We start from the raw sequence: 15,965 nt of genomic DNA on the forward strand, positions 1-15,965 counted from the left end.
AGGTCTGCAGGAACTGACCTCAGCAGGGCAGAACTCCAGCTCTGGTGCCCCCCGACCATCCCTTCCAGCCCACCAGCGCTCACAGAGCCACCTTCTTCCATACATCTGCATTCCTTGGAGGAATAATGCCAGCCAGCACCTCTGCCCAAGGCAGAAATTGTTTCTCTGCAGAGACTTGAAAACAGAGGGAAGGGTTGGTTGTGATCTGAGCATACCCTCTGGTGGCCAGCTGAGAGCAGCACCCTCTCTCTCCCTGATTCTGTCCTCCAGCTCTGCCCCTTGGCAACCCCAAGGTGGGAGACTGGGAGGCCTCCACCTGTGTGACTGAGGGGCTGCTGTGAAGGCGCTGAGCCCTTCATCGAGCCCGATGATTAGGGTCACAGCAGGAATAAAGTCAGTAACTGTGTGGTTTGAGTTTAAGGCAGTGAGTGGTCGTTGCTTGGCCATTTTGGTGCAGTTGGGCCCCGTGGCAGCGAGGTGGGAATGGCGCAGTTCAGGAGTCTTGAGCGGGAGCAGCAGCACAAGTAGGAGGCTGCCTGCTTCCTTCGGCACAGCCTGCGCCTGCTTCTCTAGCACAAAATGGCTGCCTCTTCCTTTTAGCAGCCCCGTGCCAAACATCCCCAGCTGAAATCAGAGTAACAACTGGGCTCATCCAGGTCTCCTCTGAAAAGGAGATCTTCTCTAGGGAAAAAAAAAATACAGAACAAGTCTAACACCAAGCAGCTCACCAGCGGTGCAAGATCCTGTGAATGCAACCAGCTAGCTGGAAGCTCCATGGCATGAGACTGTCACCGGAGAATGGGGTCAGGAGCAGTGAGCACAGGGGGAAACACACACAAAAAAGCTGTTTTGACCTGTTTTTCTCTGGAAGTCTGCTTTCCCAAGGTGTCATACACTCTTCGCTTGATACGCGACGTTCAGGTGCTCTCTTTGCATCCTGCAGCACTCAGCTAATCATGAGATTACCAGGATACTTTATTTAGAGAATACTTTATTAGTTTCTGTAATCAAACCCATGTAAATAAGACCGTACATATTTAATACAGTGCGTTACCCCTGTACAAATGGAAAAAAAATTAAGTTTAACATTTCTAGACCAATATGGCTGTTAATTTCTGTACAATGCCAACTCACACTACAAGTGGGATACTTTTTTCCAAAGTTGACATCACAGCTAGTTTCCAAAAATTCAAATTATATATATATTTATATAAAAAGATAACCAATAGCAATTCACTAGGCATCAATAGCAGCAACAGCCTCTCCAGCTTCTGCAGTCATTTGAACAAAATTATACACATTAGACTTTCAACTCACTCTTCCTTCCAAAAAAAAAGTAAAAAAAAAAATCCCAGAAAAAAACAGCAAGTTCTGCTACTGATGTGGTACCTGGTGCTTTTTATTAGCTTTTCAATCATTGTCTGGAAAAAACCTCTAGAATAACATTATTAAAAACAGCTCCAGTATAGCACAGTCACTACTACATATCATAAGCAGGTACAGGATATCTTACATTCACAGAAGTATCATACAGTACTGTCCTACAGCTATAATACTAGAGGATACAATTAAAAAGGCATTATTTGACTTGATTCTACTTTCCAGCACACTGTGGGCAAGGAGGTGGTGCGACGCAGCTCTGATATAAAGAATGCACCTTTTCGATAAAATTCATTTTAATCCGATAAGGTTTTTTTATTCTTGTGGCACAGTTCTAAGTGCTCATTGCTGTATACAGACATAAGCTGGAAACCGTTTAAAGATCACTCGCTTCATATAAAGATAGCTGGACAGAGGTGAACAGAACAAATCTGACTATTGATGCAATTAACTTTTCAGCTCCAGAGGTGAACAACTGAGGGGGGAGTGGGTGTAGAGAACACAGGTGGCCAAGTAGCGTTTTCATATTGTGATCTAAATACAGTATATTGTCATCCAAGAAGCAGCGGCCAGCAAAGCACTGCCTTCAGAGGGCAATTCAACATCAGGGTTACCCTTTGTGTTGTATTACATCAGGCGTCACACGGGAAGGGCAGCTCTGCCAGCTACGTGAATCCCTCTGCTTATTACAAGCTAGGAGCTTCTGAAGTCGCTAAAAACTTAACACACATTACTTGGCCCAGCACCATCTTCAGATCTGCATGTTCTCATACTCACGGGTTGTAAGAAGATAAATAGCAGCTGAAGATCAGAAGAAAATAAGAGTATTCATCTTGTCAGCTAGGAACGTAACTCCCCAACCACCTGCTTCCCCGCTGTGCTATTCCGCAGGTCCCGGTTTGGGAAGCACACAGGTGTGTAAGCCAAACCCCGCGCACACGTGTAAAACGTGCACACACACTACCAAAAGCAGCCTTCATGCTGTCAGAGAAGATAAAAGCCCAAAGAACCTAGAAGCTGAGCTGGATAAGCAGCAGTTTCAATCCATAACTGCTGCTAGCTTCTACGTCCCTTTGTGTTGTTTAGAGCCCTGCGGGGAGAGAAAACTGTTTGTCTCCCCCTTTGGGCTACAAATTCATGCTGCTGTCGTCTCACCCGCCCTCCCCTCCTCCCCCACCTCCAAGGAAATGCAGCCTCTAAGATTTTGTTTCTTCGGTTTTGATTGCCTGAGGTTTGATTGGTCCAGTTCTAACAGGTTTTGTTGCTGCAGCAGGTGCAGGGGTAGGCTTTTCCTCTGTTTTGTCTTGGCAGACTCCTGAAGAGTCAGCAATTGCCTCGGAGGGTTTGCTCCCATTCTCGTCCACTTTTTGTGCTTTGCCTCCTATTGGTTTGCTCTGCTGCTGCTGCTCAGAAAAGAATCTCTGGGTGGACTGAAGTACCTCTGCTCTCTGCTTTGCCTTAAGAAAGGGAGAAAATATATTTACTGAAGAGATGGCACAGGAATACAAGTGACTTCACAAAAGTAAATCCTAAATGAAAGGACTGACCGTGGTGGACAGACCTTGCCAGAAAGGCACGTCCATCCAGTTGCTTCCCAAATGCTACCACATCTGGCCACTTGGCTCCTCAGCAGTAGGTAACATTGTGCCTAGGCTTCCCTGGCTCTTTATAATCCTCACCCTCAGCAGGAGAGGACCAAAGATAAATTTAAGCATCATCTCATACCTTTTTCTGCAGCTAACTAGCATTACAGAACCTGAAAGTACAAAGAGCCCACAGCAGGCTCCATCTGAAGCTTCGTCCCACAGCGTCAGACACGACCAGAACACGTCTCTGCACACTGTGTGAGCCCCGACACTGCCCCAGCTACTCAGGCACTGAGGGCCACACTACCTGTTGTTTCCCCTGCCCCCTGCTCTGGGCTTCCTGAGTGCAGGGGCTGGATGATGGCAGCAAAATCTGAACGCCCCAAATCTCCCGTTACTCAGAGAGTAACTCCGGAATCTGCAGTGCTAATGCAACTGTACCTGACTCAGGATTGTGCTACGCGGAGCTGAAGCCTCAGCTGCTTCCTGCTCGAAATGGGCACTCATTCTGGGAAGCACAAATTATTTATTGCCTGGCTTCCTCCAAATCCCTCCCTGGGATCCTACTGGTAACCTTGACTCACACCCGTTAAGCTCAGCCTTGGCAACCAAGTGCTCCAGCTGCAGTCTTACACCAGGCCTTTCATTTGTCAGTGCAGCACTGGGCACGCCAGAGGCTTCAGAGCAAGCACTTGGTTTTCCTGCCCACACTTGGGCAAAGCAGGAGCTGCACGAGGAGTCCAGCCTTCTGGAAGCAGTGCTACGAGGCCCAGTGCTGTCAAATGCCTTTTTAACATTAAAAAGACCTCTCTTATGCAAGGAACTCCAACCCCAATACAGACACTAAGCCTTCAAGCACCTCTTGATCAGTATTTTATGCATTTTACAGAAAGTTTAGGAGAAAAAGTAGCTAAAGTCTGGAACAAGAGGCCTGGGTTTCAGTACTGTGCAGTTGTCTCAAGAAGCCAAACTAGTAACAGAACAGAAAAATCTGTGAACCCTGATGTGATGAACTGCAACAAGTCTGATTTTACTGGAGCCAGACAGCCACCTGAAATCCTTTGTGTAATTTCAGACATCCCCTGAGGTCAGGGCTAGAAAGCTGGATGATTTGATCACAGGCACCCAAGCGTGACAGAATAACTTACATTCTTCTGAGCAGTGCTTGCAGGGAGATTCAGAAAACCAGGACTGCACGTCTGTATTTGCTGTGACAAGTTAGACTCAATTTGCAATACAGACTTTAGACAACACACTAAGCATCAGCTGTTAGGCCTCCAGCTAGCATAAACTGGGCGTGCAAAACAAATCCTGGAGATCTGGTCCATTTAAAAGGGGGTAATCAACTCTGCTACAACCAGACCTCATCAGGAAAAGGATGCTCTTTGGCTTGCATACCTCAGCACACGGGTTATGGCAAGTAACAGTAGCCGAGGGACCTCTTTAGCACCCACCACCTACCCTCAGAAGCAGCCTATTCTGCAGAAAGCAGGTCGGTGAGCTAAGTGAACTAGTGTCCCTGCGCAGACTCCCTGTCCTGCAGTCTCTGCCTCGGTAAGAAGATCTGGCCTCATCATGAAGGGTCCCAAAGTGCTCTAACAAGTTACACGACTCATCACCTGCTACTGAAATGCAGCCACCTCTTCTGTGGAGTGTTCGTGTTACCAGATTCTGCCAGAGAGAATTGCCATGGGTGTTGCAAGCCACCAGGAAGCGAATTAGCAGAATAACCTAGAAACAAGGCTGGCTGGGACAGGAGGATCCATACTGCTGCTCAGAGCTGGGGGAGATGTGAAATGCCAGCTAACAGTCAAGTTCATAGGCTTCATTGCTCATTCAAAAATCCAGGCTCTTGAAAGGTAATTGTCAGACTGCCTTCAGCAGCAGTGGCTGCTTCACAACTGTTCCCCACAAGATCACTTGAAAGGAAGCTCCCTGCATTTTTTTTTTAGCCTCAAGGTCTAATTAATGAAAAATTAAAAAACAAAACCACAAAAACCAAACAAGGCTCAGAGAAGATCTGTGTTCAGCTGCTGAAGGCCCGGCTACTGGCTTTGGGTCCAGAGGCATTTTAATTAAGACATGATTTGCAGACACATTCCTGCCCTACAAGCTGTCAAGACTGAACTGGCATTAACAGTGCTGCAGGTCAAATACTAACCTTCATGTCTTGTTCAGCCTTCACCGCAGCCTGGGCCTGATTGCCTCTGGCTCCAGACACTGATCCACAAAGACCTCTGGCCACATGCGGTAAACGAGGGTGGCTCATAAGGCCTGTGATCATCTGAGACGGCATCTGACTAGGCAGTGCTATTGGCAGCCTCTGAACAGGCGCTGGGAAGGTGTTAGTGTATGGGGCTCTTACCAATGGAGGGAGCAGGTTAGGCTGAGAGAGGATCTAAGTGGGGGAAAAACAACAAAAAGACACATTTAGCAAGTAGAAAACTGCCAACTAGATTGCACGTTGGCGTTATTTTAAAGGGGAAAAAATTGCCTGCTCTGCTGTCAAACTGATGTCAAGAAAATAGGCTCTTATGTTGAGAAGCCACACTTGAACTCCCAAAAAACACAGCACTGTAGTGCTGCTGTGCCTTCAAGTACCACTGACAGCTTTGAAACAGCAAGTAATAAGGGACAAGACAGAGGCAAGGCAGCAGAGGAGCAGTAGTGAAAGGTAGTCCTGAGAAGTCTAGGTAGTTTCTGCTAGTTGCAATCCAAAAAACAAATCCTAAGTCCTGCAGTCAAAAACTCCCAACACTAAAAAAAAAAAACAAACAAAACACATCAGCCTGGCTCCAGTCACCTCCAGCAGGGACACAGCACCCTTGTAGGGCCATGCTCCCTGGAAAGCCAGATGCAAGTCAAACCCTTTGCAATCAGCCCTGCTTTGAGCAGGAGGCCCAACTGTGTGATCTCCAGGGATCCTTTCCAACCTGAATTGTTCCGAGAATACTTCAGAGGTGCATCTCAGACAGATGCTCACAAACCTACTTTGTCTCTTAGCAGTTAGGATGTGCACTGGGACCCTTCTGAGGCACAAAACTTCTCCCCTTCCCCAACATTATGGTCTGCTTTTGCAGGAATGAGGTGCGTTACAGCTGTGTGGGGAAGCCAGCAGAACAACTGACATCATTCACAACCTCTAATAGATTCCTCAGCATGCTCAGAACTCTCGAAATTAAACACACCACAAAGTCTGTACTAGGTAACAAGATCATTTTTTTTTTGCCTCTATCTTGAGATCAGTTTCCTTATGCGTTTTTTTTCTTTCTTTGAAAGAATTTCATTTTGCATCTCCCCGTGATAAAACCTGAGGGAACACAGCTAAGCTGCAGTCACTAGTGACAGAGAAATAGATGTGTCTGTAGGAAGCCACCAGTTGCCTACCTGTGGTGCAAACTGTGCAGGAAATGGCTGTGTCATTCTCACGGCAGCAGCTGCAGACTGAAACTGCTTCTGGTAGACAATGCTGTTCATTTTATTGGACTGGTTGTTCGGACTTGTAGAACTGGCCCTAGAGAAAAGAAAAACGTCAATCAGGATCACAGTGCTCAACCAAAGGAAGCACCTGCCTTTAGTTGCAACTTAACTAGAAATGCAGCTTGGGGGACGGAGGTGAACAAAGGTGGAAAAGCCTTCTTTAATGGCAACCGATTTGCAACCGACGTGCACATGTGTGGGCAACACATTTTTACTTAACGTAAAATGAGGAGCCAGGCAACAGTGACAAGGAAGCCAGCTAAACTCAATGCACACATTTTGTACGCTTACATAAATTTGCTTAGTTTTTACTTTCGACTTTTGAGCTTTTATGTTTTTCTGCACCTTCCCAGTACCCCCACACTTAAAACCAAAGGCTTATGATAAGCCTTGCTTCAGTTGTTAGGAGAATAGATATCTCACGTAGAATTTTTAAGATATATACCATCAAATCAATTGTTCTATATGTTGACTAGCTTGTGAATTCAAGTATTTCTTCTTTATCCCTTTACTTTTTTTTTTAGGTGAAGTATTGCAGGCAAGACATCAGGATTGCATGTAGGAGTTCAAACTAATTTCTACTTCACTAGAAAAGCCTGGACCACTTTCAACTTGCCACAGTGAAAGCCACCAAATATAATTACTATGCATGGGAGTGCAATTTTCAAGAATTATCTAGTACCAGAGTTCCATTTTTAAGTTCTTTCAGCCCACTCATAACTTCACCCACAAACATCCCAATAAATTCACCATGAAGTACACTCTGCCTATAAGCAAAATTATGTTAATTCTGCCAATTAACCAAGTAAACCTGCCAGTAGCCTCCTAATTTGTCTTGTGAAAAGCTTAGAAAACTAACAATCAGTGCAAAATCTGTAACAGAACTGTTACCACAACTACTGCTCTCTGAGGTCTAAGCCTTGACTTGTTTGGTTGTTTGGTTTTTCTTCTTTACTCTCATGTAACAGCCTTACATTTTACCCCAAAGTACCTCTTCCTTGCTCACTTCTGCATTTTCCAGATCCTTTTAGTTGACTTGTTCAGTTCCATGTAATTCATAAATATTTCTAAGGTCTTATGTCAGAACTATTTTGCTCTAGCTTAGCGTAGCAGATCTGATCACCTACTAGAATGCTCCTTTTAAACTAAGATAAAGCACTTTATTTTCCATTAGTAGCCCCCCACCACAGGCCTTTCAGAATTGGCTGCTCATATACAATTAGTTAAGTTTTCCAGATGTGATTTCAATGAATTTTGAGCTTAAAAAGAGATTTACCGGAAGGGACTGGAGGTTGGAGTAGTACTTCTACCAGTAACTGGCGGCGTTCCAGGCTTAACATCAATACCACCCCCAAATGCCTTCAGGTCCATTTCTGATATCTGAGAAGCACAACAATCAACATGTTAATTCGTTAAGAGCAAAGAAATTAAGATGTTTCAGGGTTGAAATTTCCTCACCACAGATACCACATGGAAATATTTATACTATTCTGAAAAACGCTGAAGGGAAGAGTGCCATAAAATAAGCCAGTTCTATAAAAAAAACAAAAGCACAGCAAAAATGGAAGTCATTCACATGAAAAATGCCCAGACTTTAAATGGAGCAATCCATTTCACACATTATTTTGCAAATACAATCAACAGAATAAGTGAGTCTCTGGAACAGTGTCTTTCCACACACAGCTATGAACCATAACGGCAAAACAACTAATTCTTACTTGATTTATTGTTGACTGCCTTTAGCAGAACATGATGGAACCCTTAATGCAAGGCAGCAAAGTCACCTAAGGGAAAATCCCCATTCCACTGTAGCTTTCCCTCATTTCTTGTTGAGGCAATCACAATTATTTTCCCCTGACAACTATAGCTAGAAACAAGCTGCTGCTTAGAAGATGGGCTCAAAAATTATAAAGGTAAAAGACTTTTGGCCAGAACCTACAAAGCTAGAAAACTACATGGTGCAAAATCACTCTGTTGGTGAATGACAACATGAAAACTTGATCCATCTGATCTAGAATTCCGGTTGCCATTACTGTCCAAAATGTGTAATTAATTCCTGAGAGAGATTTTTCTTATCACAGCTGTAAAATATTATGACTACAGGGTCACTTTATGCTCAAAAGCATCCTAAAATCTAGGCCACAAGCTGTAAGAACTTCAGGGGCAGCTCCAGAGATAGATTACTTCCTGCTCCAGAAGACCTTGCTAATCTGACAAAGCTTAGCAGTGTTCATGTTCAGTATTATCAACCACTGCCACCTGAAAGTGCATTGCAAGTGCACTGGGTTGTACACTATCCAAAAATCCCAGGAGCCTACGAATCTGTAATTCCATCTAAGATAAGAGACCATGTGAATGGAAGCCAGCTCCACACATCCCTTCATTAGGGACTACCACAACAGCTGCAGATAACAGAGAGGAGAATTCCCTCACAGTATTCAAGTTTACTGTATTATTTCAATGTTATTCCCTTGCTAGAGCTGTCATTGAAAGTGATTTTTCTTCTACTGCAAGACCAGCCTTTTTATACGTCAAAGGTTCTCCTGTGAGTACCATACTATGCTCTCAACATCTGTGTTATTCAAAAAAGCAGACCCCAGCAACAGCAGTAGAGTTTAATTCTAGTTTAAGGTCACAGCTGATACAAATTCCATTGAAGCCCTTAAAACTCCAGTTTGCTGCATCAGAAAGATTTCATTTCTTGACACTCTTGGATTCCAGCTCAAGGACAGAAAGATTTTAGTGTCCTTACAAATGTAGGAAGGAGCTATCTATCTAGAGTTATCTCCATGAGGATGCATAAGCTTCTCCTGCAATGTTTTTCATCACAGCTACATGATGGGAATTTTCTGGGACACTCATCAACCAACCTGGAGGACAGGACAGTATTAGCGAAGATTAGATCTGCCCTAAGCCTCAAGCACTCCCTTATTTGATAGCACAACAGGTATATGGTAGAAAAAAATCGACGCAGCAGGTGACATTACAGATGCAGTCAATGCTTTTGGTAGTTTGGAAGCTCAAGTGAAATCTGGCAGTTTGCTCCAGTATGAGACCAGAAAAACACTGACAGAAGCAGAAAGCAGCCCTGACATTGTAACCTTGTTTGCCTGACGCTCTAATAATGGTTTCTGTATTACCTTCTATGTGGCATCCTAAAAGAATAAAGTACACTGCTAGTCCACAACGTCATTACCAGATGAAGTATTCTTACAGTGCAAATGGACTAGCAGCAAGCCAGCCACTATCTAAACTTAGCTAAACCTTCACAAGATGCACTGAGCCAGTCACTGAGGGACTCATCTCAGCTGGCTTTGCTATTTTCCTCTCCCGAACATTTAAGGTCAAGGAAGGTTTTTAGATGGTGCAAAAGTCAAACACAGGCTGCCACGCTGGTTCTATAACATAAAGCTCTGCGCTGTTTTATTTTTTGTATTGTAGATTTACGCATGTTATCACCTTTCCAGTTGCAGCTATCATGCTGTGTTGAGTTCCTGCTGGGATTAATCCTCTGAAAGGCTGGGTTACTTGTGCAGGTCTGCTTAGATTTTGAGCTGGCGCTTGTGGTGGTGTGTGCTGTAGTGGTGGTTGTAAAGACTGGGGCAGGGCAATAAGTGGCTGTGCTGTAGATCCAAAGTTGGGCAAAGAAAGCTGTGATCCTGGTAAAGGTACCGTCACCTGGGGGGGGAAAACATACAGAATCACCAGTAACATATACACAAGGGTCATTATTTAACTTACTTTACTAGCTCTGTGATTTCAGTTCTAGTCAGGGTGAATAGCTTAATGACTCTTGGCTGGTTTGGGTTGAAAGGGGCCTTCAAGATCATCTATGGTCTTCGCATTTCAGAAAAAGTTAACATTTAACTCCTAACTGCAACATCACACAATGGGATTTCCTTGCATGGATAAGTAAATATAATTCATTTCAGGAAATAAAAGTAGAATGAAACGGTCAGCTTCCATTCTTTCCCTTTCTTTTAAACTTCAAATCATTTTAGTCATCAGAAGGACACTGTATGGGATCACAGATAGATTTTACTTTCCTCTTGGAAAGAGGAAAGTAGCCAGCAGCCAGCTGGTCCCAGCAGCCAGCATTCCCAAGCTTTAAAAAAACAAAAAACCAGTTGCCTCTCACTTGTCTGCATTAACAGGAAATGCTGTGGGCTGCAAACTTCACAGAATGGTAGTGATAAGCGCATGAAAATACCATAACAGTGTCCTGACTAGCAGGAATTCTTGCTTTTCTTAGTTTGACCGTTAACCCCAAACTTGCAAAATTATACTGAGTGACTACAAGAATATATGACATTCTCCAGGTGATGAGAAAAGTTAGCAAGATTCTGCTCTGAATTATAACAGATTAAAAGTGTAACTACAGCCATACTCAAACACATTATTGAATACATTAAAACGTTAACCCTTCTAAAAGATCCTTAATACTTTATGCTATAGTTTCAACAGTTGAGACCCAACTTTTGAAGACTTTTCTCAATATTTGTCTTGGCAACTTTTGACATGTATGAAGTAGGCTACTATAATAAGGCAGCCCATTGCAAGCTTTGTTTTTAAAAAGCCACTTAAAAATCAGAACTTGAACCAGGAAGCCACTAGACAGCATGCTGTAAATACAACAGAATACTTGCACATTGCAAACTACATTTCAAACTAACAGAACTTCCACAAAATAATGCCAAGAACTTACCACGATCCGAGTTATTTTACAAACCTCCTGATGTAGTTACTGACTTGGCTGTCCTATTTGCTTGTACAATAATCTATCTCCTGACTTTTTTTTTTTTTTCTATATATTTGATCTCACTGACGTGGCTGCTCTGACTTTTCAAATGAAACTTGGTGTTAACCATTAAGGTACATAAAATACCTTTAGTTTACTTGGTTCTTTCCACCATGATACCTGCTCCCACGAGGACCTGCATACCATACACCTCAACCAATTAGCAACAACACTGAACCAACTAAATCTTTGCCTGTCACCGGAAAGTGAACTATTTAAGAGAAGGCAGCGAGAGACAAATGCTCAGTATGAACTTGCAGGCCATGCAAATTCCCACTAACTCATTTTTGCAGTACTACTGCAGTAGTTCTTCTCTGCTCTCCATTTTTAATTCTCGCAGTTTAGGAGAATTAAAGATTCTACCCCCACCCACCCCAACCCAACCCATCAACAACATGCTTTAAGAAGAATACAATTTAGGAAATTTACCATGCCATAGTTTACCTGCTGGAGAGCACTGGGAGACTGTGCAGTGTTGTAGAAATTGCTCTGGCCAGGCTGTTGAACTTGCCCAGAATACAGATTTGAAGCCTGGGTGAGTGTAGCCCTGGCCTAGGAAGAGTGAAAGACACCGTTACTTTAAGAACACTTACAACAGCTCATAATAAAGCACATCATTAGCAAGTGGTAGCCCTTTGTCACCTACAATAAAAGATATCAAACCAGAAGCTCCAATAGCGATAGAAGTGCTAAGATTCCTCTATTCTGGAGAGGAATCTTCACTCCAGAGATAATTCTAATACACCTTTATGAAATTAAAAGCACATTCTCTTCCAAGTGTTTCACGTTTTCTGCCTCGACTGTCATATAATTATTACAGAAGAGGTAGGCTTATCCCAAGCTAGGCAATACTTGATTGTTGCATTATCTGTATCAAACCACTGCAGAACTTCATTATTTTGGAGTTATTTCCTACCTGCAGGATGTGTGTATCAATAAGCTGAGAGCCTCCCAGTCCTGAAGCTTGATTAAGTTGATGTTCGTATAAGATAGGAATAGGTTGTGTATTAGAAGTCTGTTGAAATGCCAGGCTTGACTGTGCCTTCGCAAGCTCCTGGTGTTGCACTGTTGGGAAGTTGTGTAAGGCCGTACCAGACAGAACTACTGGTGATGGCTGAGACAAACCACTTTGCATAAAAGCTTGCTGGGACCTGCAAGAGATTGGAACATTAAGTACAAAAATGAAAACAGAGATCAACAGCCACCAAAAATTTAAGAACATGGGTTATATTGCTGAAACAGAACTAGAACACCAGATTACTAATAGCACAACCCCAAATTCTACTCATAATGGTGTATGCATGGCCAGATCAGCCAGAAGCATTTATTTAATCTGGACTGCATGCCAGACTGATCATGTTTTTGCAACTAGCCAGCTGTTTGTAACATTTTTTGTCAGCTGTGAAAGGACAGGCAATATTTGGTCCAACAAAGTCAGTCAAGCACAAAGTCTTCCAAACAATGGTCAGCCAGGCAGGCCCGTAGTACCAGACAGAAAACACTACGGCTATATAACATACGTTGATCTGATAAGCCCTAAAGCCCCATACACTATCCGACTCTAGATACGCAGAACACTGCATCTGGAGAAATGGATTCCCCCAGTACAAAAAGCACATGAAGTGCTCAGGACAGAGAGGACTGACTTACAGGTTAAGGGATTCAGGATACATGTGTAGTCAGTTAAACCCCTGCTGAGTCTACCTTGTTTGGCTTCAGCCTTCTAAATCACAACAAGGAGGCTGTTCTACATGCACATGCAAAAACCTCCAAGAAGTTTCTTTGCAAGAGTAATTAAAGTGAAACTAACAATGTTTGTCAGAATACCACTATGAATAATTTCTGGTAGGAACTGCAGGGACACTTTCGAAAGGCTACAGTGTAAATTTCCCTGCATGCTGATTTGTATGCAGACAAATTCAATGCAACTTGAGATATACCGGTCTTATTATCATCTCCTGTAGCAAACAGAAAACATCTGTTCTAAAAAGTAATCTCCTATCCCTACACATCTGGGATTAAATTTCCAGCACCCTACCTTACCTGCAGGGTTCAAATTATGATATCAAATTGTTTCTAGACTCCAGCATTGGCTTGATCAGAAAACAACAAACGCAAAATACTGAATTAAGGAGTCAGACTCCTTTTTTTTTTTTAACCACCCCCAGTTCTCTTAGTATGAAAGACTGAATATGTTTCCAGATTTTTAGCCTGGTTTTCTAGAGATACAAATCTCTAGCATGATATTTGAACCACACTATAACTACAGATGCAGACTACCCACTTGGCATACAGTTCTCAGGCAGACAAACAGATGAAAGATTTTGGGGATGACAGGAAGATGAGGTACCTATTGAATACAAGCCACAAGTCTGCAGGGAAGCAAATTCTATAAATTCTGCCACCCAAAAGGGAAATAAATTTACATGTGCTACTTACCTATAAGGTTGCAAGGAGGAGTTGAACAACTCTTGGGCTTGTGACACAGCTGGTGCTGCTCCTAAACTCAGCTGAGCTTGATGCTGTCCTTGCAGAGGTGCATAAATGGGGATGGGGATCTGCTGAACTGAAGCAGGCTGCAGAAAAAAGAAACTATTAAATATCTAAGGATAGAAGTCATGTAGAAAAGCTACAGTCAAATGTGTGCCAGGATTTATGTAACATCTTTAAAAGTAAACAGAAGAATTTAAAACCTCAAGGTTGCATGGAGAGACTACTGCAGCTGTTCCTAAAAATACTTTCATGTTGTGCTTCTGGTGAAAATAACCAGGAGAGCCTGAACCAATCATTTAGATTTGAGTACTAAACAACCACACGAGATCCATGCAACTTTGTACAACACCTCATACGAACACACACTTTTACAGGAGGTACACTGTGAGTGAAAGCTTATTCTCTCAACTTTTATGACCATTGTTTTCAATCAGAGGAGCAGTAGATATCAAACAACTTGAATGCATCAGTATGAAATAGCAATGACAGGTATGATCTCATTTTTGCATTCTTCAGTCCCACTCTTGCCTGCCCCCATTTGCTCGTTTGTAGAGCATTAAAGTCAATGTAGAAAAGGAGAGAAAGAAAAAAATAAAAATCCCCAAATACCTGAGAAAGCCCTGGTTGAAAGCCTTGCTGTTGGGCCAGAGAAGGTGGTGCCAAACGTGCATGCTGGGTGTTGAATAAGTGACTTGTATCCATATAAAACGCTGGAATTTGAGCTGCAGTACCTCAGGAAGAGGAATACAATTAGTATCTGTTTCCACACATTTCTCTGCTAAACAGTTTTTCATCATGATTTAGAGATGCAGCTACTGTCACTACTTCCTGGTGTGACAACTACCAGAGAGATTGGGATAAGAAACAGAACTGAACAGCTGCCTAATAAGCTGTGGTATCTTTTCTTTGGTATCTATTAATCCCCAGAATTTATCAGTCTTGCACATAGATCTTCAGTCCCATGAATTTCTTAGGGGACAAAACAACAGATTCTGGCCAGAACAGGCACTTTGGTGATGGAAGGGGAAGAACAAGCTCTGAAGTCATGAAATTTAGGTTAGTTATGCGTAGGATTTTCTTTAAAGAAAAATGCCATGCTTATAAGCTATTGTGGCACTTTTATTAAAGTCATCAAGACTAAGTCATTCTTGGTCTTGAACAGTGATGCAAAATTTTAAACAGAAAAATGATGCATCAAGAGATGCAAACTTACTTTCCTCAATAAACTAACAACATGGCATTATCATTATACTGATAGACACTGGCCTATTTAGATCAAGACAATCAGTGAATATTTGCTCACAAAATGCGGCCCATCATTCTGTCCTTATCGCAGATAAAACCAGAATTAAATTCATTTCTTTAGCTTTGTAACTCCATTAAAGCAACCACACTGCTTCTCAGCCAAACACTATTACCTGCTGCAGACTGAGACACGTAGACCTGGGGACTTTGCTGTTGCTGGGCGATGAGGGATGGCATGCAGCTCAGCTGGGAAAAGTGACTTGCAGAAGCTAGGCTGCTTGTCTGCAACTGCTGCGGTTTCACTTTACATATATTGGGAGGGTCTGAGGTGCTTGCAGTCTTTGTACTCAGTGAAGAGGTTGTGTATGTTCCAGCTCCTACAAGAGGAGAAACAAGAGGTGTATCGTAAAACAGCTGAAGACATTCCAAACCCTCATCTTCCAGGGGTCAGTTTGGGGACAGCTATGCAAGCATAGGTGCTACTGGTAAAGAACACTGAAACCTAATGCAGCCATTTCCATCACTGTAAGATGGACAGGGAGAATAATTCTTTTACTTCTCACTTCTCAAGCACAGGAGGACTTAAAAGTACACCAAAGTAGACATCTTGTTCAATTATCCAACAAAGTATGGCAATCTACAGTGGCTGTGACTCTCCTGGTTGACAGCCTGGTTCCAAAGAAAGTCATTTTAAAGCATTTCAGTTGAGGTGTTGACATATACTCTAATATTCCTAGTTGTGAAGATTTAATCAGATCCAGCATCTTTCATTTGCTGCAAAGAACCAAGGTGGGAACCAGCACTGCTTGTGGAGAGCAGGTGGACACTTGCTCTCCCCAGTACAAGGGAGATTTACTATGAGCTGTTGAAGCCTTGAGTCTGAATTCAAGAGCAAAAATGAGAAGTAATATTGTAATTGGCTGGATGAAGTGACAAAAATTTGAAGCTGTCTGCTGGAAGTCAGAACTACCAGCTACTTAGAA

At 42.9% G+C, this 15,965-nt stretch overlaps 1 protein-coding gene across 10 annotated transcripts in view; it reads right to left on the reverse strand.

Annotated features, from left to right (window-relative positions):
* Nucleotides 1-974: 974 nt before the first annotated feature.
* The window catches only part of PRRC2C (proline rich coiled-coil 2C), a 69,738-nt gene continuing 54,747 nt past the window's right edge, over nucleotides 975-15,965 (reverse strand). For 8 of the 10 annotated variants that reach the window (XM_035333653.1, XM_035333658.1, XM_035333656.1 and 5 more), the window contains 9 exons: nucleotides 15,156-15,359; nucleotides 14,347-14,459; nucleotides 13,684-13,820; nucleotides 12,161-12,395; nucleotides 11,674-11,796; nucleotides 9,906-10,124; nucleotides 7,723-7,826; nucleotides 6,354-6,480; nucleotides 975-2,837 (listed from right to left, as the gene is read on the reverse strand). In XM_035333653.1, coding sequence (XP_035189544.1) covers nucleotides 2,577-2,837; nucleotides 6,354-6,480; nucleotides 7,723-7,826; nucleotides 9,906-10,124; nucleotides 11,674-11,796; nucleotides 12,161-12,395; nucleotides 13,684-13,820; nucleotides 14,347-14,459; nucleotides 15,156-15,359 — 1,523 coding nt within the window. In that variant the 3' untranslated portion in view covers nucleotides 975-2,576. The remainder of the gene's footprint in view (nucleotides 2,838-6,353; nucleotides 6,481-7,722; nucleotides 7,827-9,905; nucleotides 10,125-11,673; nucleotides 11,797-12,160; nucleotides 12,396-13,683; nucleotides 13,821-14,346; nucleotides 14,460-15,155; nucleotides 15,360-15,965) is intronic. The other 2 variants (XM_035333662.1, XM_035333657.1) reach the window with 1 other exon arrangement.

This window comes from Oxyura jamaicensis, chromosome 8, assembly GCF_011077185.1.
Source record: "Oxyura jamaicensis isolate SHBP4307 breed ruddy duck chromosome 8, BPBGC_Ojam_1.0, whole genome shotgun sequence".
NCBI classification, from domain to species: Eukaryota; Metazoa; Chordata; class Aves; order Anseriformes; family Anatidae; genus Oxyura; species Oxyura jamaicensis.